This window comes from Zychaea mexicana (assembly GCF_025766255.1).
Source record: "Zychaea mexicana strain RSA 1403 chromosome Unknown BDB00scaffold_28, whole genome shotgun sequence".
Classification (NCBI taxonomy): domain Eukaryota; kingdom Fungi; phylum Mucoromycota; class Mucoromycetes; order Mucorales; family Lichtheimiaceae; genus Zychaea; species Zychaea mexicana.
Window position 1 is genome coordinate 210,727 of NW_026516691.1, and position 23,999 is coordinate 234,725.

Here is a 23,999-nt window from a genome sequence, read left to right on the forward strand (position 1 = left end):
TGTCCACACACGAAATTCTCGAAAGCATAACTGTTGTCATCCTCCATAAAGAGGACAGAGAGCTAGATCTCTGGGTATTTTCGAAATAGCCATTTGATCCTGTGCATTGTCCACATCAATACGCAAGCACTTTTCTGCTACTGGTTGCTCAACTGCCGTTCGCCGTTTTTGGCCTTGGGATAATTCAATAATGTTCGCTTGACCACCCGCAGGCCGAACACGGATTTTTATTGCTGCACTTCTCGTTTGCTTCTGTGGTGAAGGCTGCGGCGAAGGTTCCGACAAAGCTGTAATAAGTTGGAAGCGAAGGCACAGCTTGTACTTGCAAAACGTTGGAGATTTGCGTAGCTACATCAACTAGTTTTTTTCAATTTGTGTGTTGTACTGCTCTGCTGGAACGTATTCCTCTAAGTTTGCCGTAACTGGTTGCTGAAATCATTACAAAAGGAATTTGAAATGGGATTGTGTCCGGATTACAGAGATTGAACAGGTTTGTGCCTTTATATTCATCGGGCACATACCTGTTGCTCAATGCAGAGCTATCAGTTACTGGAAAGCAAGGGTGGGTCTTCCCAGGAGAAAGGGTGCCATCGACGATGTTAGAATTAATAGTTGAGTTAGCAAATCTGCAAAAGTGAGTCTTGATAGTTGTCATTCATCTAATAGTAGAAAAACAGATCGCAGAGGATAGAGAGAGAAATATTTATTGTAGTGGAGGTGGAAGAGGGAGAAAGCACAAAGGAAAGCAGTGTGCATAAATTTAAAGTTTTAAGTGAAAATGTCCGCGTTTAGCCCAACGCGTGGTTCAGCTTTTTCCTCTTACAACCAAATAGAAATGGGGATTCTGCACAAACTCATTGCAACTTCCCTCGTCATTACTGTCGGCTACGGGGTAAAGCAAGAATACGCAATCACAGCCGGAAATAGCGATGATATCCATAACGACATTTTCCTGGTTAACTGATGCTTTCTTTTCTAATCGACCCAATTGTAGGTAATTGTACTATTGCTATGTTTCCCCGTCCCACAACGACTGTGAGTAATATCATATTAGTATAGTGAGAGCTTTGTACAAGCGAAGAGTATGATAATCTTAGAGGAGAAAAAAAAATAGAATGATCTATCTTCACTGGGTCAAACTTCCTAATGGTACAAACCTAAAAGTACCTGAGCTTTACGGCTTTGCTCGTATGTTGCATTTTTTTTTGAGACAAGCATCCAGTAGCATGACTCTAATGGAGCAAAAAAAATCGACTAATACGTACATATTGCCGTGATAACCCCATAAACAGACAACAAGGTTCGAAATATACATATTACGTCGGCCGATAACGTTACTCTAGGTATTTTACAAATTGTGCAAAAGAGGAAAAAAGAAGTCGATCATCACTTTTTTTCTTGTTCCTCTTATGATTATTAACAACAAACATGGTATTCCCATCAGGAGCATGGCATATCCTTCCAACATCATACTATCAGCGGCATAATCTCCGAGACGACCCAAATTTGCCTAGCGACACAGTCTACGACGCCGCGTTGTCGGATCCTAGTTACGACACTGTCTTGTATCTCCATGGCAATGCCTTGCATCGTGCCGCACCGTGGCGTACAGATCTGTACAAGGTATAACAATGCTTGATTTTCCCGCGGTCCTTCTAGCTCAATATATGTGTATGCAGATAATGCTGCTGTACTACTTGGCTCACTTTTAGTGCTATCGTCGCCACATTGGGATTTTCTATTCTTAAAATAATAGCGTTTAGGAGATAAGTTTGACCGATTAAATATTATCGCCATAGACTATCGCGGATTCGGTGATTCTGGTAATGTAAACTGAACGATCACTCAGTGCTGATATTTCGTGAGATCACAAGGAGCATTGTTACTCTATAAGAAAGTAACACTTTAGTTATTTTACTATAGAGGGCATTCCCTCCGAAGAAGGTTTGAGACTGGATGCGCTTGCGACGGTGGACTGGCTATTTCAAAGAAATGGTAATTTTTTCTTCAAAGCTCACTTTTTAATTTTTCCAAATAATGCCAAAGTCTAACCGTGTTAATTTGAAGAATAGTATCCCACGATCGCATCTCGCTTATTGGTCATTCACTTGGTAAAGAAGAAAATAAAGGCTTTAAATTCAAAGCGGCAGTCGACTAAACAGATGGGGCTCTGATTCCAGGTACTGGGGTTGCAACGACATTGGCTTACGACATGACAAAACGAGGTAAAAAGGCATCACGTTTTTTTATAAACTGCCGAAAACAAAAAAAAAATGACACACCGCATCGTTTACCTTATCGGGTTACTGTCTATGTAGACCAACCACCTAATGCGTTGATACTCAAGGCCGCATACAGTTCATTGCCGAACCTCATCTTTGAATACAGAATGCTCAAGTATATTGCCGTATTGAGTCCAGTGCGTCTGGTACCTCCTGTACAAAGTAAGCTTCAAAACATCAAAAGAACTGCACAGTAGCTTAATAGAGTCCTTTTCTTTTGTGTGCAGAATGGTTACTGAGTCATTTGTTGCATGTCTATGACTCTGTGTCTCGCATTGAGGTTTGTTCTTGCTTCTGCAATTGAAATTTTGTTGGGGTAACCATTAAGAAGCTGCTATTTATGTGTAAAATAGTATCTGGAATGTCCCATTCTGCTTACATATGGCGCATCGGACGTGGAGATCCCAGGCCACAATTCACAGTTACTGTTCCACCGGGCTGTATACGGCCAAGGACAAAGGCTGGAATTCGCCAAGGACTGGGTCGATGCAGATCCTTCGATAAGCCGACGCATCGTTCCTAACGAGGCGACGGTCTACAAAAAAGATCAGGTTCATCTGGTCAAGTTGCACCACGCGGACCACAATAACGGTAAGAGTCTAAAAAAGAATGTTTCTCCAATGACAAGTGAATTGATGAATCGATGATTCCACCCACACAAATGGGGGTCTGTTCTTGGCTTTTAGTGGGGTACTATGACTACATGTTTCAAGCCATGGCTGATATCACTGGTTGGCACCAAGGCCTATCATGAATTTGAATTGGGAAACTCTCTCGAATGAATTAAAAAGGAAGCGGAGTACGCTTTGATACGCTGGGTTTTCAATATAAACTTGGAAGGAGTATCATTGCACGCCTTCAAAAATATACGCGGCTAAACCATTGTTGATTATGAATAAAGATGATTGGGCTTGTTCTTGAAGGAAATTCAACTGGCGTTTCCAAATTACACTTGCTGTACGACAGTCTATTGGTAGAGTTTTCAACCTTGATTTTTTTTTCTTCTCAGTGCAGATCCGCGCCTTCGCTACTTTTAGGCTCCCAAGAAGGGAGCGAGGGAGAGACAAAAAATCCAACACACATACAAATTTTTCAGGTCTCTCTCTTTTCCCTCTTTTGCTTTTCTTTATCCCCGTCTCTTTTTCGAGTTGATCGTCGTTAAAGCGCATCTTTTTTCTCTTTTTCTATAAAGAAGAAAAAAAGCTGACAAAAATTACCATGGGCAACGCGCCGTCGCAGCAACCGCAGCTATCCGATGCCGTCGCCTCAACGCTATCGCCTCGCGCACAGCAACGATTATCGCATCAGGCACCATACATGAACTTTTTTGAAGTTGCAGCCGTCGCACCCTCCGCACCACCACCTCGACCGAAAAAGAAACCTTCGACCGCTGGTACTGGATCAATCACTTCGTCTACTGCGGACCGTAGCAGTCGGCAAAACAGCAAATCATCACAGGGCAGTAGTACGAATGGCAGTGTTACTCCCCGCAGCGGCAGCAATAGCGGCAATGAAAAACAACGACCTTCTTCTCGAACAGTTGCAGCGCGTATGAACTCGCTAGCATCCGAAAGCTCGACGCTCGTGCCACTCATTACGGATCCCCCGCCTAAACTGGAGTATACAATGCTCGACGGTCGACGATATTTGAATCATTCTGACGCTCGGATTATGTTGCCTATCGACGACGACGAGTCGGATCGTATTGTCATTATGGTAATACTCCAATCGCTCTATATATGATGACGATTATCAGGACAAATTAGGGAACTATTGTAAACTAAATCTTTTGCGTGTTTGTTGATGATAGCACTTTATGCTAAAATACGCATTCAACAGCAGCTTCAAAGCCCCTGTGACAGAGTTACTCAATTGTGCGACATCACGGTCGCAGGTCCTTGATATTGGCTGTGGACCTGGAACTTGGTAATGATTATTTTTTGGGGAAAGGCTACATGAGAACATCCAAAGGGGAGGAAGGGTATATCTGAGATCCTAACATACAAATTGTGTGGTGCGTTGGTATCGTATATAATAGGGTGCTTGAAATGGCTAGCGATTTTCCCGATGCCGGTAAGTTATTATTATCAGAGATAAAAACAGATCAAATATACAAGAAATGCTTATCTATGTGCTATACACGCATCACTGCTACTATGCAGATTTCCATGGCATCGATCTGTGCCCCATGTTTCCCAACTCTATCAAACCCAGTAACGCACGCTTCATCCAACACAACATGCTTGACACGCTGCCCTTTGCCGACAATTCGCTCGATTATATCCACATGCGGGTCATGCTGTGCCACCTCACTCAATCGCAATTGACCCGGCTACTGGCAGAAGTCAATCGTGTCTTGAAGCCTTTGGGCTACATTGAGATTGTCGATATTGAGTATCGAGTGCAACGACCCGGCCCTATTACTGAACAGTTGCTGAATCAAAGACGTGAGTTTTCGAAAGTTCAATTCCCGCCCCTGACAAACATGATGTAACTGACCAGGTTTCAACAAATATAGTATCTGAAACAATGCTACACTACGACGTTGATCTTCAACTATGCTATCATTTGTCGACATTACTAATGACGCAGCAACCGGGCTTTGTGGACGTGCATCAAGACCGTGTGACCATCCCCTTAGGCTGGGGTGAGCAACTGGGACAGATCCACGGACAGACGATGGAAGGCTTCTATCAGTCACTGCATCCATCTGTGCGACAGGCTACTACCACTGATGAATATCCTGAAGGTCTGACCGAAGCTGCCATTCAACAAGTCATGATGGAATGTCAAAAGTATCAGTCCCATTGTCCTTGGTATGCATGCTACGGTCAAAAGCCCGCCAATACATCTGCTACGAATCTAGTGGCAGGTGCCATGCCGCAACCGGATGCGACGAGTGGTATCCGACGGTTTTCCTCAGCCAAGAACAACAGTAATTCAAAAAGTAATAGCAATACCAGTGTCAACAAAGGTGCTGCTCTCGCTACAGCTGGTTCTGGTGTTCCAGCACCTATTGTTGAAGAAGCCGCATGGGAATCCATTGATGATTTTATTGACGGTTATGTCGACTAATTGAAAACTCTCAAGCTCCTCCTCCTCCTCTACCCACCTTTAAAGAAAAATGTCCTCCATTTTATTTTGTGTAAATTCTATTGTCTTTATTTCCAACCAAATCCTCCACACTCAATTTTCTCGTCCTGTTATATTCTTTTGTATATAATTTTCTCCCCCCTGTTCATCCGTGTAATCTAATCTATTCGCTTATATTTAATCATGTTATCATTAAAAGAAAAACTCCATCTTTATCGAATCAAGAAAGATAAGTTGGGACTCATCATTTTAACGTTGTTATCCTCCTGTGACAGGACTATCACAAGAAATTATACAGGTGTTGGAAGTGTAACGATACCCTTTATGGAAACAAAGGCATACACGAACGACCCGTCTCTTACTTAGTGCAACCCAATTTTTGCGGCAAACGGTTGACCTTCCAAACATCCAAAAGGTAAATCAAGATATCCTTTTTAAAATTCCAGTGTTATGCTTTTGATTTACTAATGAAAATGGTGACCGGCTTTGGGTTGTATATGAGCTGGCAGCTCATATACTAGATTAGAGTTAAGAACCAACTTTCGTCTATTTGTTTTCAGGAGCGGGTATCTGAGGATTGACAAACTTTATCCAAGATGCCAGAGTGCTGCTCCAACTATATTATAGCGACTAGACAAGGCTTGCTACTATTGCTGTGCTTTTTCGTTGTGCTTTTCGCCCAAAAACGCCTAGTAATGATCAGTGAGAAACGGCTTGCTTTGGTAAAGCTCAGGGAATGACCTCCCCCTTCTCTGGCGGGGTAAGCGAAGTGCTGTTTATGAATCGACTTACATTTTATGTTTGTGTCATACTGTATATTGTTGTTACGTACACTCGGTTGAACTATAAAACTTTACACACTCCACTGCGGTGAGGACGCTTCAGGACCGGAGGAAGAAAAGGAAATGTAAGGAAAAACGCAACTGCTTGAGACCATTATTAAGAAGAGACCACAACAGGCGATCTATTTTCATCATGCGCAGACTTTGCTCTTGTAATCAAACAGTGAAACGGTCAGGTGTGGTGTGCCTTGTTTACCGGACTCTTGCATTATGTACTCCTAATATGGCTTTCCACGAGAGCTATAAAGATCTCTTGAAAGCTTGCAGAAAATGGGCGTGGGCAGCTTCAACTCTCGTTTGGCGGAGCGACTGAGATGTCCGTTCTGCAACCAACAGTATAGTAACAGCGACGCACCACGTCACGTCACGACGAGCATATGCATTCATTGGCTGTATTAAATCAATTCAGGTCCATACAACAGAAAAGAAGAATCCCTGCGGCGAATCTACGTATCGTTTGCAATCGTGCAGCATCGAATCACAGGATAAACATACCTGGTATTGAGATATAGCTATACATGGTTATAGCAAGATGGTCAGATTCAAGTACTGTCTTCCAAGACGGTACAATAACCAAGTATCTCTGAAACAAAAAGGAAACAAGGGTACCATTACAGTATCCTTTCCTTCTCTCTTCGCCAACATCTTTTAAAATAATGAAATTGCTAGGACGTACTTGACTTTTACAAGATTTCCATGAGCACACTTATTTCCTCGCACATTTCCTTACCGCAAACTCGCCATTTTCTTCGTCTCCCTCGCTTTACTATACTCATCTGTCGCTTTCACATTTACTTGCTCGCACGCTTAATTTTTGGAACGTCTGTCTAATTTGAGCTTTAGTCAGATGCAAGCAATATTATCATGCCTGTCAGAAGCTCCTACATTGGCGGGCGACTGCAGGCATCTGAAAAGACCGAGACTCATTCAGTAGTTGTAAGCGCTCATGATGGTATTAAGGAAAAAATTAAACATAATCCTTGTGCTATATGATGAAAAGGCTATCTGCTGTTTTTACAACTACGTATTATGTAGTGAGCAGATCTTCAAATTTTTTTAATTACGAACACTTTATGTTCAACACAAGGGAGAAAAGTGCTCGCCCGGATTTAAATGTAGCGCAGGGGGCGAAAAGATAGTGAAACAGCCGTGATGAGTGAGAAAATACTTAGTAGGTTGAAGTGGAAAGATATCTGAAATAGTGACTAGAGTTATATTGAGAGTGCATGAGTTACAGGTGGTGTAGATATCGGAGTTGGCGTTGTCGTTTGAAAAGAGTTGCAGAAGTAGCATGAAGGAGAAGTGCATAAATCGCTGAATGAAGCATCCCGACGCTGAACATGTCATTAAAAGATAACTCTCTACTTTAACACTTTCTGATACCGCATACACATTGCATGAAAATTGTGATACATGCTCGTGTGGTATGGAATCCAACTAGGCATTATTGTCGTTTATGTGCTTGTGTTTCTTCTCTTGCTGTCATTGCTGCCTACGTTACACATACAAACTGATCATGATCTTAATTCTTCATGCTGTATTATGCTTGTGTCGCGTACACATCGAAGATTGGTAAGTTGTCTTGAGAACTCCGTTAGGATTGATACCACTTTGTGCCTTGACGACGTTTATCGTTGATACAAACGGTGGGCGGTGAGTCGCTGCTGCTGCTGCTGCTGCCTAATGTGATGAGTTAAGGGTGGAAAAAGTTAGTAAAGGGGTAGAAGAATCAAAAGCGAAAGAAGTCTACGTTGATATCATCGAAAGTAGGAGAGGGTATAAGAGATGCACATCTACGTTACCCATGAGAAGAGTCTTTATTGGGCGTAGAAGATGTGGATCAGAGAAGTTGATGATAGAAAAGACAACATGGTACATAAAACGAAGTTTACGCACAGTGCTCAAACGACTAAATATCATCTTTTACTGTGAAATGTACGTTCACTGTCTGAGGTCCTAACAGTCGTCACTTGCACTGACGGTAAATCTATATCAGTGGACTCAGAAGCAAATATTTTTCGTCCCGCGCTTTCATGCATAACAATGGATGCACGTAACTGTTGAGTAATAAAATACCAGTAATCACGGGGTCAACTGATATAATCCAAATAAAAACGTTGTCGATACTCGACCTAGGTTTTTCATACACACACACACACACACACGCGCGCGCGCTCCTCAGCAGCACAACAACAACAATGAGCGAAAATCCATGGTAGTAATAATGTTTCCTCGTAGCTGATATCCGAAACAGGAAAATGAACTAATGGAGAGCCTGATGAAGCAGATCAGTTTAATAAGTCAGCGCCATATGAACCAGTTTAAAAGGAAAATGAACAATGCTAAATATCCACAAGCTAAAAAAAAGGAAACTAGTAGTAACCAATATTCGCCGAGATGAACAACCGATAAAGACGGGCTTTGGGATCAAACTGCTTGGGATGTGTGTGGGTGTGGAGTTTTTGTGGACTCCCTCTTTTAGCTCGATTGAAACGAAAGCATACACTTTAACTCTCTCTCTCTCTCTCTTAAACTTTGTCCTCTATCTCTCTCTCTCTCTCCTCTCTCACGTTTCCATCTCCACATCACCAACACTTTACTACGCATTCCGCCCCACCCACTCAATCAGCTACTTCACAACACACATACACAACATACACTAAACAACCCACAAACGACGATCCGAGCATCTCATGGCGAATAAGGTCTCGCATCAAGACGTCGTGGATGGCGGCGATTCGAATTCTGCTACGAATGAGTCGTTACCCATTGACGTTGTACCGCTCAGCTACGAAGAACGTGTTTGCAAAAACACTAACAATAAGAAGAACAACAACAGTAACAACAACAACAGCAGCAGCAGTAAACGTACTACATCGCCCCATCCAAAAAAACAAAGATCAAAGCCACGTAAAGTTATCGGCAACTACACATTGATCACGACGTTGGGCAGTGGATCTATGGGCAAAGTCAAGCTGGCCATGCATAATATCACTCATGACAAGGTAATTCTTTATTCACGAATGGTTTGCGATCTGGAAAAAACGACGAGATAGGTTTTCCATATACCTATCAAGATAATACAGACAACTTGCAACCCCCTCGCTTTTCTTTATCTTTTGAAATGTATAAATTTCTCAAGATACTAACGGAAAAAGTTGTTATCTACGTTTAGTTGGCAGTAAAGATCGTTCCTCGGAGCTTTGCCACGGAAGTGAAGAACGAAAAGGATGGCGAGAACCGAGAAATACGGACGATCCGTGAAGCCAGCATCATGTTACTGCTATACCATCCACACATTGTGAGTCTAAAAGAGCTAGTCGTGCTTGATCCGTACTATTATCTGTTTATGGAGTATGTCGGTGGTGGGCAGCTGCTCGATTACATAATTTCGCATGGCAAATTAAAAGAAAAACATGCCCGACGCTTTGCCCGTCAGATCGTGAGTGCACTAGGTACAGTAAAAGTAAAAGAAATTGTTATCTAATTATATACGCTGTAGTTCGTTATTGTTATCCTAACGAGAGAAAACTCCTTTAATATTTAGACTACTGCCATCGAAATTCCATTGTACATCGAGGTAATTTTTTATTCTGAATAGTTTTCTTTCAATGGCTCTTCTAAAGCTAATATGGGCAATTTTCTCTTTGATGGTGGACGATCAACAACCGATTTTTTTTTAAAAAAAGACCTCAAGATCGAAAATATCCTCATATCACAATCCGGCCACGTTAAAATTATCGACTTTGGATTATCAAATCTGTTTTCGCCACGATCTCATTTATCGACATTCTGCGGATCACTCTATTTTGCAGCACCGGAACTTCTTCACGCTAAAGCATATACAGGACCGGAAGTAGATGTATGGAGTTTTGGAATTGTACTCTACGTTCTGGTGTGTGGCAAGGTACCATTCGACGACCAGAGCATGCCAGCCTTACACGCCAAAATCAAACGAGGACATGTAGACTATCCTAGTCATCTAAGCTCAGGTAATAAAAGAGTGCTGGAAAAAAGTAAGTCTAGGAAACTAATATGTGTATATTGTGTGTAGAATGTAAAAACGTATTATCACGTATGCTTGTAACCAACCCGAATCATCGTGCCACAATATCGGAGATCGTTGTCCATCCGTGGATGAACCGAGGGTATGATGGTCCTGTGGATAATCATCTACCGGATCGAGCGCCGTTATTACTACCTGTCGACATGGAAGTGATTCGGAATATGACCGGGTTCGGATTTGGCTCCGAAGCCGAGATCAAGCAGCAACTGGAATCCATCATTACTTCTGAAGATTATCAAAAAGCCGCAAAGACACTCGCCAAACGATCCCGCAGCTCTGCTTCGCGGATGCAACACCACCACCATCCATCGCCGATACCCAGCAGCAGAAAACCTTATTCCATGCCCAACGATGACCCACAGTCAATTCCTGCCGCCTACCACCCGCTCGTATCCATCTATTATCTCGTCAAAGAACGTATGGAACGAGAACGACGAGCAGCTGCTTCCAGCTCAGACCCAGAAGGACGAACATCCATCAGTAGCATGGGCTCTTTTGATGAATCCATGAAACATTTGCGCATTCCCGACATATCCATACCCGAAACGGCCCATCCAGTCGATTCTTCACCATTCGAACATACACCGTATTCTACGAATGGAAATGTACAACACGACATATTTGGAGCCGGCAGTGGTAAAGTTGGCAGCAGCACAGATGGAACGACGACGGGTGTTGCATTTGGTAGACGTGGACGGACAAATATTCGTGTGGATGACGAAGGGCATATTGTCGAGGCAGATCGACCCAATATCTTGGAGAGTGGATTACATCGATTGATGAGCCGTCAGCCGTTCGGAAATCGTACATCAGAAAGCTCTTCAGCGGACGACGAAAACGATCAACACCATCACAGCCAACACCATGGCAACAATGTATTTAAACGGCTTAGTAACGTGATCCAACACCGTCGATCCTCACAGGAACAAAGACGCAATTCGCGCAACAGCACCGACTTGACACCGTCTACCCATACACACCCAATCAACATACCCACCGCTTCCAACGCCAAGAATACTATTGAACCACCCGACGCCAATAATGATAGTTTGCTGATGAGTGCACCGCCACAACCGACGATAACCACGAGCAGCAGTCATGGAAGCTCAAGTTTTGGCAACAAAGTCAGTCATCTGCTGGGCAGGGCTGGCAGTACAACTGCAGCACATAACAACGACAACAAGCGTACACAACGGAGGCCACGGCAAGCAACAGTGAGTGGCACCAATCCATTAGCCGAAAACCGAGTTGTCGCGTCCGGCAAAGCACCTGCGCAGACATTACCACAAGAATTCGAGTCTCACGAACAGGTGTATCCATCCACAACGTCACGACCGCAAGGCACTGCTGATGAAACAGTCAAGCAAGTGTTTCTAAAGGGTCTCTTTTCGGTCACGACAACGTCGACCAAACATCCATCGGTGATCCGTGCAGACCTGATCCGAGTTTTGGAACGAATAGGTGTGAAATGGCGGGAGACCAAAGGACGGTTTGAATGTGTACATATGCCAAGTATTGATATGAATCGGGTGACGGACAAGAAGAAGAAAAAGAACAACAGCAACGATGATGACGGTGACGATGACCCAGAAAGCCAGGAGCGACGACAGGAAGAGAGTGCACCCACGACGCCATGTGGAGGAGCTGCTATTACAGTCCCTGATCTGGTCGTACGGTTTGAGATATATATTGTCAAGGTGTCATGGCTCTTGGGGATGCATGGATTGCAGTTCCGAAGGGTCAGTGGTGATCCATGGCTGTACAAAAACATGTGCAGTCGTATATTAGCTGAATTAAAGCTGTAGTTTAATTTTTTTTTTTTGCTTTTTTTACTTCACTTGCTACTAATATTATATATACTATACTATATTATATTATATTATATTATATTATATTATATTATGATTATTACGATTATAATTATTATTAGTGTTTCAAATAGTTTAGTATAAAAAAGAGGAAAGCAAAAAAAAAGGCAAGAATAAGGAGTGGCCAAACTAGTAATGGTAGAGAGAGAGAGAGAGAGAGAGACACTGTTTGTGTGTGTGCATGGAAAGGGATTTCAAAAGAATACTAATATAGGACTCTGGGTATGGTAAGGGGCGGGTTCTATGTACGCTGCTTGTTTAAAGGGGGTTGACTCGTTGGTTGGTAATAATGTTGATGCAAGAATGTGTAATATAGAGTATGTGAAAAGATAATTAGAGTAAGTTTAACGTTCTTCAAAGACGGCATGGCTCTCTTGGCCCGAAATGCTTTGAACAGTAACAGGCCGTCGTTCAGCGTGTTTCACTGATGCTCCTTCCTCCTCTAATAGTTGCTGTGCCAGTAACGCTTCACCCAGTCTTCTCCGTCGCTGCTCATCGTCTCCTACTGCTACGTCGTCACTAGGTTGTTGCTGTTCGTTGTTGACCATCCACATGAACGTACTATCAGCCAGCCTGCGGCTGCTAGTTGAATCATCGAAAGAGTTGCGAGTCGTGCCACCATTAGGTGGTACCATCATGCCTGACGAAGAGCGACGCAAGGAAGAGTTGTTCGCGTGTTGGTAGTAGCAATACTGGCTGGATGATAAACGAGGAGACTCGCTGCTGTTATTATAGGCGACGGTATTACTATTCATGATAGGGGTTGTCGAGTAGATCGAAGAATCGGTTTCTGTCATCATCATGATGGACTTTGTGGTATGCGTCCCACCACCACCACCACCACCAGTAGCAGCACAAGGTGCCGGAACAACAACCATAGTAGCGTCGGATATCGATGGTTTTTTACGACGTCGAACAATCAGACATCCAGCAATAACCGCGGCCGCTGCTGTGAGTGCGCCCAGAACAATGACAGCCACGGCCCAGCCGGGAAGGGCGTTGCCTAAATCTTGGCCTGGATGCAATGCTGGATGGTTTGAAGGGTAAGAAGGCTCTACAAAAAGAGATTTTTTTAAGGAGCCACCCCCGGGAACCCATGAGACGTTTATTTTTTATCTTTTTTTAGTACATCTGGTTATTTTGATCGACATGTAATGAAAGTTATGTAGAAACAGAAAAAAAAAAGAACTCACGGACGACGGAAAAGTTAAAGGGTCGTGGGTATTGACTTTTCGGATTTGTCAGTTCAGCGGCCGGATCCATGCCTGCAGGTAAATACAATCCATACATGGACCATGTCTTGTTAGGTGCGCCTGCGGGCTCAAGCAGTTCAGGGAACCACGAGTCGTCGACTTGCACAGCAAGTTGTCCGTCCGCACGGTGCACGTTTGTCCAGTTCTTGATTGGTTGGAACGCATAGTTCTCCTTGTAATACAGAAAGAGATTGATGTACTCCTATAGAAAGTATTGCGGATCGGAAAAATACATAGACTCGATGACGTTAATGTACACTGTATTGCAGTTATGCAAAGTTGGTCCCGTCAAACTAGTGATTGATGTGCTGCTACATACTGATGAAACGTAGTATGGGTAACTGACAGAGGAAACGATGAATAAAAGATTTGCAGTTATTAACATGCATAGCGCTACATAGGTCCCCGCGCATCATCTGGCTTACTTGTAATTCCACACGAACTGATAGTAGGATCCATTGTACCATGTATCCGAGACTATCGGTGAGCAGAATGGCGACCCATTGCCTCGGTCATAACAGGGTCGTTCTGTTTCGTCAATGATGATGACATTGCTGTTATTATTATTACTGGCCATCACAGTGTTCACGCGAGCAGAAATGATATTGCCTACCTTCATTTTCCTGCATCATGCCATGAAGAGATATATAAAAGGTGAGTGTAAAGAAGTGGAAAAGAGAGAAAGAGAGGGAGAAGAAGAAGAAGAAGAAGAAGAAGAGAACGAGAGAGAGACGCAAAGACACTCACACGGACGCACGCTCTACATCGAGCAAGGTGGTGGATTAAAAAAAAAAGGAGCAAGACAGGACAGGGAGAGCAGCTACGAGAAAGGGAAACCGGGGCTCACACACCAGCAGCAGCAGCAGCAGCAGCAGCTCAACATGTCAAAATATTCAAATAGCGGAGGGACAGATATGGGTGCTGGGTGTGCTTGTTGGATCGGCGAGAAAATAGTGCCTAATTTGGATGACTCCACTTGAAAAAGCCTGAATTGGGGAATGCTTTGCCTTTCGGACCTTATCTCTCTCTACTTTTCTCTCTTTCTGCCACACTTTTTTTTTTTTACCCTTTTCCTTTGCTCTCTTTTTTTTTGCTTCCAACCTTTTTGTCAATGGACGATTACCTCGCCAATCAGGGGATCGCACTCCAGGACGGCGTACTTGTTGCCACAAAGCACATTGAACCCGGCACAACAGTCCTGCAGCAGCAGGCGCTGGCCAGCGTACCGTTGCCAACGATCCGGGGCCAACGGTGTAACTATTGTCTTCGAAAGGCCGCCTTGCAATGCTGCTCCCGGTGTCGATCGGCCTACTTTTGCAGCAACGAATGCTTCCGGAACGCCTGGCTACAATTCCATCGGGTCTTGTGCGAGCCTCAAGAATACGACATTTATGTGGATGTGGACGCGGATCGCTGGTTACTGGAACGGGCTGCTCTGACGCTACACAGTCACAATCGCCTGAGTAAGCATCATTCGCATTCTCCGCCACACCTGCCATTGGCCATCGACGCACTCCATTCGCTCTCCTCGCCACCCTCGTCTCCGAAAAAGCAAGCATCACCACCACCCACACCATCAACACCGATTTCCGCAGATAATAACGATAGTAGTAATACAACAGCATCATCATCATCATCACCACAACCACAACCAACATCATCATCATCATCATTATCACCCAAAGAAGTTGACTTGGACGCCGTCGCTCAATCCCTGGAGCCTTTTGGCTGTCACTATACCAAGGACGAGCTGGAGGATCTGTGGAAAAAGGTACAGAAATCCACGTTTGAAATTGTCGACCACGACCAATATCTGGACACCATTGCACTCGGTGTCTATCCTATCACATCCCTGTACGTCCGCCACTCGTGTCGGCCCAACACCGGAGCGGTCTACAAACGGGGTGTTCAGCTCCTGGTAGCATTGGATGATATAGCGGCTGGCGAGCCGATCACATTGAGCTATGTCGACCTACTCGAATCCAAAGCTGAGCGAATGCAGCAACTTACACAACGGTTCGGACCCGATTATGCGTGTCACTGTGCACGCTGCACCGGCGATTATGCTATCCTGGACCAACTTTTGGACGCCAGTCCGGAATCACGACCAGGCTATGACGAGGCCGAATTGGAACGACAGTGCCAGACGTGGAATGTCCTCAACATGGTCAAGGCGTACCAAACCATTGCCACGCCCCGTGTCCTCGATGCTTCCAACTACACGCACTACACAAGCCGGATCATGGCACCCGATATCTATGCACCTGTCACGACCCCGCGTCATCACCATCATCATCACAGCAACGAGGACTTGCATTTCTTGGGCAAGGAAAGCAAAGTCATGACGGCCAGACGCGTGGTTCCAGCGTTAGTCGCACTCAGTCAGGTGCCCAGCGTACCTGCCTTTACGCTGCAAAGCTTACGTGCTGCACGCAAGTTATTACGGCGACTGATCAGTGAGAGCCGCTGGGTCGAGGCTTCTCGATGTGCCCTTTACTTGTTTGTCACGTATCGATTGGTCTATCCCACACTGCATCCGACATTGTCCTATCACAGCCTGATTGTCGCACGTTCAGCATGGAATTCCTTGGTCCAGCTTGAGCTGGCAGGTATTGGGCGCAAGCTGGAACGCATCTATGAGAACGGTGTGCGTACATGGATAGCCGTAGCCCGGGAATCGGTGTATCATACCTTTGGTCAAGAAACGAATCTGTGGCGTGAAATTGTTGAACTGCAGTGGGTGTTTGAACGAGATCAAAAGTTAAAGTAGTCAGTCACCCCCGCCCCCCTTAAACCTACCCCACCTCCCTCGCATACACACATTGTTCTTCACATACTTCCCACTTGTCTCTGTTTCCCTATCTGTACATTCTATCTCTAGCTTATACTATAATACTCTCGCACACACTTTGTAATCCCCACAGCATACTATAGAAGACATATATACTCGCTCTGTGAATATAAGCAATCTCCATTATCTTTTTTCCTCTGTGGTTTTTCTTTTTTTGAAAAAGCTTGGGGGATGAAGCGCACAGTGGCGGATGCCGGATTCATGCGAAAATAAAAAAAATTTCGCCCTCACGGGCCTTGCTTTTTTTTTCTTTCTTCTTTCACTTTGAAACACTCGATTAAATACAATGGCCAAAGATACAAAGAAATTAAAAAAGCAAGAGGAATTTTCAGAGGAAGACGAGGACCAGTTTGACGAATCCGATCTCGATCTCGAAGCTGACGATGAAGACGATGACGACGATCTCGATAGCAACGACGATCCTATGGGTAAATATAGACAACAACAACTACAACAACGACGATGCATTTCTTCTTGAAGAACGAGGATAACTTACCCTTTTAATCCTTGTGTTTTTTTTCTCTGTGAAAACAGAACAAGACGATGAATTCGATCTTGACCAGGAACAAAAGTCCAGCAATGCAAAGGGAAAGAACTCGAGCGAGGCATTCTCGGAAGCAATGACAAAGATCTTGGCCAGTAGTTTGAAGGGTTCGGATAAGAAGGTATGCCATACACATATGTATAGCGACGTTACCATAGCCTTTTTTTTATTATATGACAGCTAGTGCTAACAGACTTATCAATACCCTTGTTTTGATGTTTTGAAGCAACCCATCATGGCTAGATCCAAGGGCACAGAACGAAAGATCGAGGATGAAAAGTTGGAATATAAGGCGCGAAAGATGATGACGGCTGAAAAGAAGGCACAGAAAGAACGAGGTCGAGTCATTCCAGATTACACATCATTTGATTATGAAAAACGGTTAAGAAAGGTGGCTACGCGTGGTGGTATGTTTCTGGTTTTTTTTTGGTCTTGCGAGATGATGAGAGAGGAAAGGGAAGGAGGGGTCGGATGGACGGTTACTAATATTTCCCCTTACGAATAGTGGTCAAGTTGTTCAATGCAATCCGAACACAACAAAAAGCAACAGAGGTAGCTGTTACAAAGGTATCAGAAAAACACAAGGCGTCATCAGCCATTGAAAAGGCACGAAATGGTAAGGTTTTTTCAATCATCACACATTCACTATGCGTTGATCCTTGAAATGATAGTCAATCTAACTCAAATATTTTGTACTAGTTTCCACCATGTCGAAATCCAATTTCTTGGACTTATTAAAAACGGGCTCTTCATAATAAAATTATCATCTGCATCTTATTACTATTACACGGAACCAGGACGACTATGGTTACCTACAATCATTGGGGTGTTAGTAGTTTGCTTTGACGCTATAGAGTATGCTTGATCCAGAACAGCAAGACAAGTCAGCATTACGATAGAACGCGGTTCACGAGTGTTGGCGAAGTTGTTCGTATGCTGGCAGAAATTGGCGCTCACATAGTTAAAAGAGCTAGTCGTAACCTCTGCATTGCATCTACTCTATATTTTCCTCACACAGCTAGAGTGATCGGAACACTGGAACCCAGAAAAGAGCAGGACAAAAGGGAAGGGGTGTCCAGAAAAACAGTTATCTTAATGTCCCACTCGAGAACGACATCCATGTCTACTGCGTGTCGTTGCTCATCTGTGAAGTTTGTCTGGTCACTTACCAAGCTCGGCAAGTTTTCTCGTAGACGAGGCTTCATTGAAAATGGAAATGTAGGACTAGCTACGATTGCCGAGAAGTACTTGGTGGTAGGATCGAAAAAAAATGATAGAGACAGCAACTGGGAATCACAAGATTTTTCCGAGAATCAAGTGTATTATGCAGCGCTGGACGCGTGGGCGTCATTGACGATATATACAAAGCTTGTGTGTTTTCGTACACTGGGTAAACCCGTACTAAACCCTTTTCCGCATGGTCGAGTACGTTGCTATTTATTCTCGTCTTCAATGTCCATTTCCAATTGCATATGGCGAGATATTACACAATGAGCAGCAGGTACTTTACGATTTACGTATGATTCATTAACATGTGCTTCTCTTCATGAATTACTAGATAACATTCGACGACAACAGGGCATATATATCGATCAAGCACGCTTGTGTTCCTGGCGCCAATTCTTGACTCTTACACTGAAAAAACTCTTATGGACTTTGGAGACCTCCCGTTTGCGGTGACAGTACCTATATTCATGCTACGCTTCAAAAAAAGTCGCTATGTCTATGGAGAGAACAACCACGGCATCAAGGCAATCACCCATCACAAGCCAACATACCCGACGATACGCATGATACGCATTATATAACCGACAGTATACCAGACGATAGTGACCAGGAGTCAAGATCACACGAAACTAATGACAGCTCCAATGAACAAAGCACATTTAATATACCGTGTTCCGACTCTTCGAACTTCAATTTCACAAATATTCATGCGCAGGACACCCAGCAGCAACCAGTATATTCAAGCATCCTAAAAGACATCTAACATTTCATGGCGCTAATCAAGATACCCAAACGGCACGTTCTCGCAAAAGCATTCTCCCGGCAACTACGCAACGCTATCTTTGTTGTGGGCCAAGAAGATCGGCAAAAAGTGGAGCAATATCTAGCGACCAAAAACATTACATGGGAATACATGCTGAACACGAATCCATCTTGATGGGTTATGCGAAGGGTGAAACGTTTCGTCCCATTATCACACGAGCTCGGTTCTAAAGTCCAAAATCTTTTTGCTGAATACAGTAACACCAGAATTGGAAGGAAACTGTTTGATAATAACGCCCACCGTCAAGCCCAAAACATGCTCAAGGCAATATATGAAGGCCAAGTTTCTGATCATCCAGATATGCCGCTGTACTATAAAATTGGATACGACAAAATAGCAAATCTTCCCCTTTATTGGTGTGCCCGTGGAACTAAATCTCTAGAGGGTGGAGTCCATCAAAACATTATCCGTGCTGAATGGTTCCAGCGGTGCCGGACCACATTTGGCTGATTGCTTTCTTGCAGAGTATCGAAGTCAAAACTTAAAGGTAAAAGGTGATATCCACTGAAATCAATTTGTTTTGATATTGAGATACCTTATATATCAGGTCGGCACTATGAATCGATATTTACGTCAGTACAAGGGACATTATGATCCATGGTTGATTGAAGCATTGATATATTTACGGATGAAGCTTTCGGTTTTTGGCACTGATAGTGCTATTGAGGAGTAAGCGCGTGCCCATGTCCAAGGCTTGGAGCTGAAAGAGTGCTGCGAGACATTTGGTATTGCAGCACCTGACGTTGCTCGCACACTTGGGATAGACATGTCTTCAGCAGAAGAACGAAACAACGAAGAGCATCGCGACCAGCTGGATACGCTCGAACCTCGGCCATATACTCTCAACATTAGTATCAACATCTTCTTACCGCCCGGTTCTACGGCCATTTCCTTTGAATAAGCGCTATATCTTTCTTGCCAAAAAAACAAAAAACAAGGAACAAAACATGCTGTTACCCCTGTCCACACGAAGCAGGAATTCGAAAAGTTTCAAGAAATCATCCACGGACAAGCTCAAAGAACAATCGATGCATCAGAGTGGACCAGATTGGCAAAGCTTTGGAACGCATCCACATCCAAGCCGGTAGATGGAGTAACAGTATTTTACAAGACACCAGACCATCTAAAAATGCATTACGAGCGATGGATGAAAGACGATTGGCACGCGCTAGCAAAGCAAACAGCGATGGCATTTGTGAAACGATGAACGCAGAATTGCTGCACCAAGCAGAGGATATTCGGCATAACCTGCTAGCACACCGTCACCACCTCCATTTGCCCTCCAATCCATAGTACAAGGAGATCTGCAGAACTCGTTACCATCATCAACAGCAGTAGCTGACCCGTCATCAGTAACAACAACTATCTCATCATCAACACCAAACTCTCTCGGTGCATCACCACTAGGCTTTAGTCGCAATAGTCCTAAAAGAATTGCTCTGGCGCCATCACCATTGTCTACACCATCACAACCACTGTTTACAGTTAATGTACTGATCCCCAAGAAACGAGCGCGCCGTAAAATACAAGTATTACATGGAACTACACACATAGCATACTATATTTACATCTTGTTACCTACACCACTATATACTTTTACCGTCATCAATACCACTCAAATATAAACGTATCTTACTTCATGCTGCTCCCAAAAAGCTTATCAAGTCTCTATGTCTTTCTTTGGAAAAAAAAGAAGTTCTTCCCCAGGAATACTACTAGGACCTTTAAAAGGCCTCTTTTTTATCTCCACATATAAACGTTTTCGAACATACGGATGACATACATGGTGAAGTAACAAATCATCCAAGCTTTATGCCGATGGTTTTAGCATATAGAATATATCATGACCCCATTAAGGAGACTCTTAGTAACCAACGATTACCTGCAATCATTCGGTCCTAATATTCACATATCAAAGGGACACTGGGGATGCTATGTATGCAATAAAAGGTCTTTAACAAGGGAGAAATGGTGTTTGAATTGACTTTCATCTTCCGTGTATGTCAAATTGTCCGGAGATGCATGAAAAACTGTCTCCCGTTATTGTTAATGATTGCTATTCTTTTCCAAGTGGAATCCATCACAAGCTGTCGAGTGTATCTTGGCATGCAATTCATACTGCTGAATATACAACTGGATCTCATATGGGAATATGATGTTATCAGCTCGGCTTGGTATGCTACCCAATTTATCAACGATACAAATGAATGAGGTCTTCATTCGTGGAAGTATATACTGCAAGGCTGTTTTCTCGCATTTAAAGCCGTGTTCCTCGGTTTTAGGCTTCATAATGATGTCCATTCAGTAACCGCCTCTTGAAATTCTTTGACGTTGTCGATAGAGCGTATTTATCGACCTTATTGGGACAATCGTTATCAAACAAGGCATACTCGTGGGCTTTATTTCAATGAACCAGCAGTGCTCATTATCATGAAAGCACATATTGTACCGAGCGTAATGAAAAGTGAACAAATCACAAAACTGCTGTAATGCTTGTTCCAGGAAATCAGCAACGAAATCGGTAACATCGTACATTAGTCCTCGTTCATAAGGTCGACGTCCATGATAAAGCTGGGTGACCGATTGGTAAACAAAGTTGCGCACTTGATTCGATGCATCTATGCGGAATCCTTCTTTCCACCAGGTTATATGCGTATGACAGAGTCTTGTCGAATAAATGGTCGCTTTGTAAAGAGATGGTATATATATCCACATGTGGCAGTATTGAATGCCAGAGCACTTCAACGAATGTATCGATGTAGCATGACATATCCTGGCTTTGATTTAATTCAAGGTCTTATCCGTCGCTCGGGGATCGTAGTGACGCCATATCACTTCTGGGTGTAGGTACATGATCCGCATCGTCAAAACCCATCAACTGTATCTCGTTCTTCAGGTCGATCGGTTTGGATACTTGTGTTCCTGATCTCGTCAAGTATGTCTGTATACAGATCATCCGAAAATTCTATATCCGGGTCCGTACGTGGGTCATTGCCGATCGGTGTTGCTTGTGTTTCTTGCACATCAGGCAAATCGATGTACTCAAAGCGCTTCATTTCCAATTCGATTGCTGGATCAGAGGCATCCAAAGGCTCGCGAGCTGATTCGTGATAGTGCGATAACGGATTGGTATCTGATGCGACAATGTTGATAGAATCATCCCCAGTAATTTGCTGTGCTTTGGTAATGGCTGATAATTCTAGGCGTGACATGTCTTTTATGCCGTCATTCTGCTCTTCATCATCACTCTTGCTAGCATGTAGCTTCTCTGTCGTGTCTGGTGCGCGGCAATCGTTTACGTACTTCTTGAGCCGTCTGGTCCGCGATTGCGCTGCCTTTCGGTTATATGACGGACGCAGACCTCCGTAATCATAAAACTGCAGCAGATCTCTTTCGTCACTTCGTGCTGTTTGCAAAATCTGCGGCAAGCTTGTGGATAGAGGCGCATTTTTCAAAATGACGCCATAAAGCACATTGTGATACGATTCGATTGCATTCGACGTTCTTGAAACATGATTCTGTAGAGAAGGTTTCATGCTTGAATTACGCTTGAAAATCATGCTGCTCACTTCTGCAATTAGCCACCAGCGGATCCATCTACGTAGAGCAGGAAATCTACGAATAATCTCGTCCCGCGCATTGTTGAATTGCTGTTCACTTTCGGTGGTTCTGAGAACTTGAGTCAATTGCAGGAAACGTGATCTATCTTCACGCAAGACATCGCTCCCATTGGTGCTACACACGTTGCACCGATTGCATCCAGTGCATATAACATCCCTTCAAGTACTTGATGCCATCCGCTCGTCCGCACGTATATTGGCGATATGCGGTAATGAATTCTTTCCTTTGTGCCGCAGGAAAATTCGTGATTGCTGTGAGTTCACAACCTCTACAAGAGAGTCTGTGAGCTTTGCAACATCGCCCTCCTTCACCTATAGAGCAGTAAGAAATATGAGTATGTGTTAAAACCTGTTTTGAATAAAAAGTGCTACCTTGCTAAAGGTACGGCTGTTGAATGCCTTAGGGAAAGCAAAGACCAGTGGTGTTGTCTTTGCTGCAAGGTGAAGGAGACGAAGTACACCAAGAATACCCTTGGCCACGTTCTTGACATCATTGCGGCCCACTATAAAGGTTGTAATACCGTCAGCTGTTGGTTTTAGCATCTTTGAAAAAAATATTCATCTTCTACTCACTGGCACCCAAGTGCTTCTGGATGAATTGGGTACAGGCGAGGCCCTCTGTAACAAGCGCCTCCTTTGTGTAGAGGCACCCCAAGTATACCCAATTGATCTCCTTTTGGAACCGGGCACTTTGCGACCGTAGGCGGAGGTTGGTGGCGAGTGTGTGATTTGCCACACGAGCTGTTGTCACATCCCTGTACTGGAGCACATGCAATGGCTGGCCACCCAGAGCGATTCTGCGGACAAGTCGATATGATAAGCAGGAAAAAATGCCAGGAAATACTGATGGAAATACATCTCGGTTAATCCTCCTATCACAGCTTGGAATACCAGGGCATGCCTCCTAATTTCAGTGAAATAAAGAATAGATGAACATAGGTAACGTTTTTCTGTGCCAATGTCCTTGACGGCCTTGAAAGTCACATCGTTGACAACGGCCACAGCTTCATGTTGGCATATGTTGCGATACCCGCAGCACGGAAGGTGATAATGAATGCATCGAGAATGACACTCACCGAAAAGTTGTAAATAGGGTAATTGCTTCGGATTCTGGACATAGCAATTGAGGGTAGGGTCAAATTCTGCAGCACTTTGTTCCATGTAAAAGCCTTGAAATGCGTAGTTTTTATACGATCCGGCAGTGTAAAAGATTAAGGTACCAATCGAAATGCGATACGCACTACCAGTGTGTAATCGTGTATTGACTGTTATTCTACGTATCCATCTTATACCGGTCGTACACGATGGGGGGTACTACACGATTTTTCAAGCGTCTCTACAAGCATTATATATGGAGGGAGATATCTGTATCCGATAAAATGCATAATGCCATTACAATATCTCCGATCTAGGTTCTATTCTACAGACGGGATATATATCAAAAGAGCGATATCGCTTCGTATTGTCTGGCTGTTAAGAAAACTTGATTATTGTTGCTGCTGCTGTATTCATTAGATTTTTGTTTTTGCG

The 23,999-nt window shown here is 43.8% G+C and overlaps 7 protein-coding genes across 7 annotated transcripts; 6 read left to right on the top strand and 1 right to left on the bottom strand.

The window, feature by feature from the left end:
- The first annotated feature begins 713 nt into the window (after nucleotides 1-713).
- Nucleotides 714-3,248, top strand: BDB00DRAFT_818901 (Alpha/Beta hydrolase protein). The gene is made up of 13 exons (XM_053123194.1): nucleotides 714-892; nucleotides 995-1,035; nucleotides 1,115-1,188; nucleotides 1,293-1,343; nucleotides 1,445-1,623; nucleotides 1,757-1,823; nucleotides 1,924-1,995; nucleotides 2,073-2,111; nucleotides 2,181-2,225; nucleotides 2,319-2,444; nucleotides 2,510-2,562; nucleotides 2,636-2,873; nucleotides 2,969-3,248. Exons 1-13 carry the CDS (start codon nucleotides 779-781, stop codon nucleotides 3,034-3,036), a joined length of 1,167 nt encoding a protein of 388 aa, XP_052980633.1. The 5' UTR covers nucleotides 714-778; the 3' UTR covers nucleotides 3,037-3,248.
- Nucleotides 3,249-3,833: 585 nt separating this feature from the next.
- On the top strand, nucleotides 3,834-4,776 carry BDB00DRAFT_761918 (S-adenosyl-L-methionine-dependent methyltransferase; the record flags this gene model as incomplete). The annotated part of the gene is made up of 4 exons (XM_053119300.1): nucleotides 3,834-3,998; nucleotides 4,093-4,208; nucleotides 4,321-4,355; nucleotides 4,445-4,776. 4 exons carry the CDS (start codon nucleotides 3,834-3,836, stop codon nucleotides 4,774-4,776), a joined length of 648 nt encoding a protein of 215 aa, XP_052980634.1.
- Nucleotides 4,599-5,620, top strand: BDB00DRAFT_313625 (uncharacterized protein). The gene has a single exon (XM_053116890.1). The coding sequence runs from the start codon at nucleotides 4,812-4,814 to the stop codon at nucleotides 5,355-5,357; it is 546 nt and encodes a 181-aa protein (XP_052980635.1). The 5' UTR covers nucleotides 4,599-4,811; the 3' UTR covers nucleotides 5,358-5,620.
- Nucleotides 5,621-8,547: 2,927 nt separating this feature from the next.
- On the top strand, nucleotides 8,548-12,186 carry BDB00DRAFT_938367 (uncharacterized protein). The gene is made up of 5 exons (XM_053129281.1): nucleotides 8,548-9,222; nucleotides 9,393-9,672; nucleotides 9,765-9,797; nucleotides 9,907-10,209; nucleotides 10,272-12,186. The coding sequence occupies exons 1-5, from the start codon at nucleotides 8,911-8,913 to the stop codon at nucleotides 12,086-12,088; spliced, it is 2,745 nt and encodes a 914-aa protein (XP_052980636.1). The 5' UTR covers nucleotides 8,548-8,910; the 3' UTR covers nucleotides 12,089-12,186.
- An 8-nt stretch (nucleotides 12,187-12,194) lies between these two features.
- BDB00DRAFT_818913 (uncharacterized protein) lies at nucleotides 12,195-14,253 on the bottom strand. Its single transcript, XM_053123195.1, has 5 exons — nucleotides 14,018-14,253; nucleotides 13,830-13,932; nucleotides 13,724-13,745; nucleotides 13,345-13,606; nucleotides 12,195-13,205 (listed from the first exon to the last, which is right to left on the bottom strand). Exons 1-5 carry the CDS (start codon nucleotides 14,034-14,036, stop codon nucleotides 12,496-12,498), a joined length of 1,116 nt encoding a protein of 371 aa, XP_052980637.1. The 5' UTR covers nucleotides 14,037-14,253; the 3' UTR covers nucleotides 12,195-12,495.
- Nucleotides 14,189-16,436, top strand: BDB00DRAFT_818915 (uncharacterized protein). Its single transcript, XM_053123196.1, is given in 7 exon segments — nucleotides 14,189-15,771; nucleotides 15,787-15,840; nucleotides 15,862-15,948; nucleotides 15,961-15,994; nucleotides 16,007-16,055; nucleotides 16,068-16,129; nucleotides 16,142-16,436. The coding sequence occupies 7 exon segments, from the start codon at nucleotides 14,516-14,518 to the stop codon at nucleotides 16,172-16,174; spliced, it is 1,575 nt and encodes a 524-aa protein (XP_052980638.1). The 5' UTR covers nucleotides 14,189-14,515; the 3' UTR covers nucleotides 16,175-16,436.
- A 59-nt stretch (nucleotides 16,437-16,495) lies between these two features.
- BDB00DRAFT_818916 (Rrp15p-domain-containing protein) lies at nucleotides 16,496-17,864 on the top strand. The gene is made up of 5 exons (XM_053123197.1): nucleotides 16,496-16,683; nucleotides 16,790-16,920; nucleotides 17,026-17,206; nucleotides 17,305-17,415; nucleotides 17,499-17,864. The coding sequence occupies exons 1-5, from the start codon at nucleotides 16,542-16,544 to the stop codon at nucleotides 17,552-17,554; spliced, it is 621 nt and encodes a 206-aa protein (XP_052980639.1). The 5' UTR covers nucleotides 16,496-16,541; the 3' UTR covers nucleotides 17,555-17,864.
- Nucleotides 17,865-23,999: the final 6,135 nt, after the last annotated feature.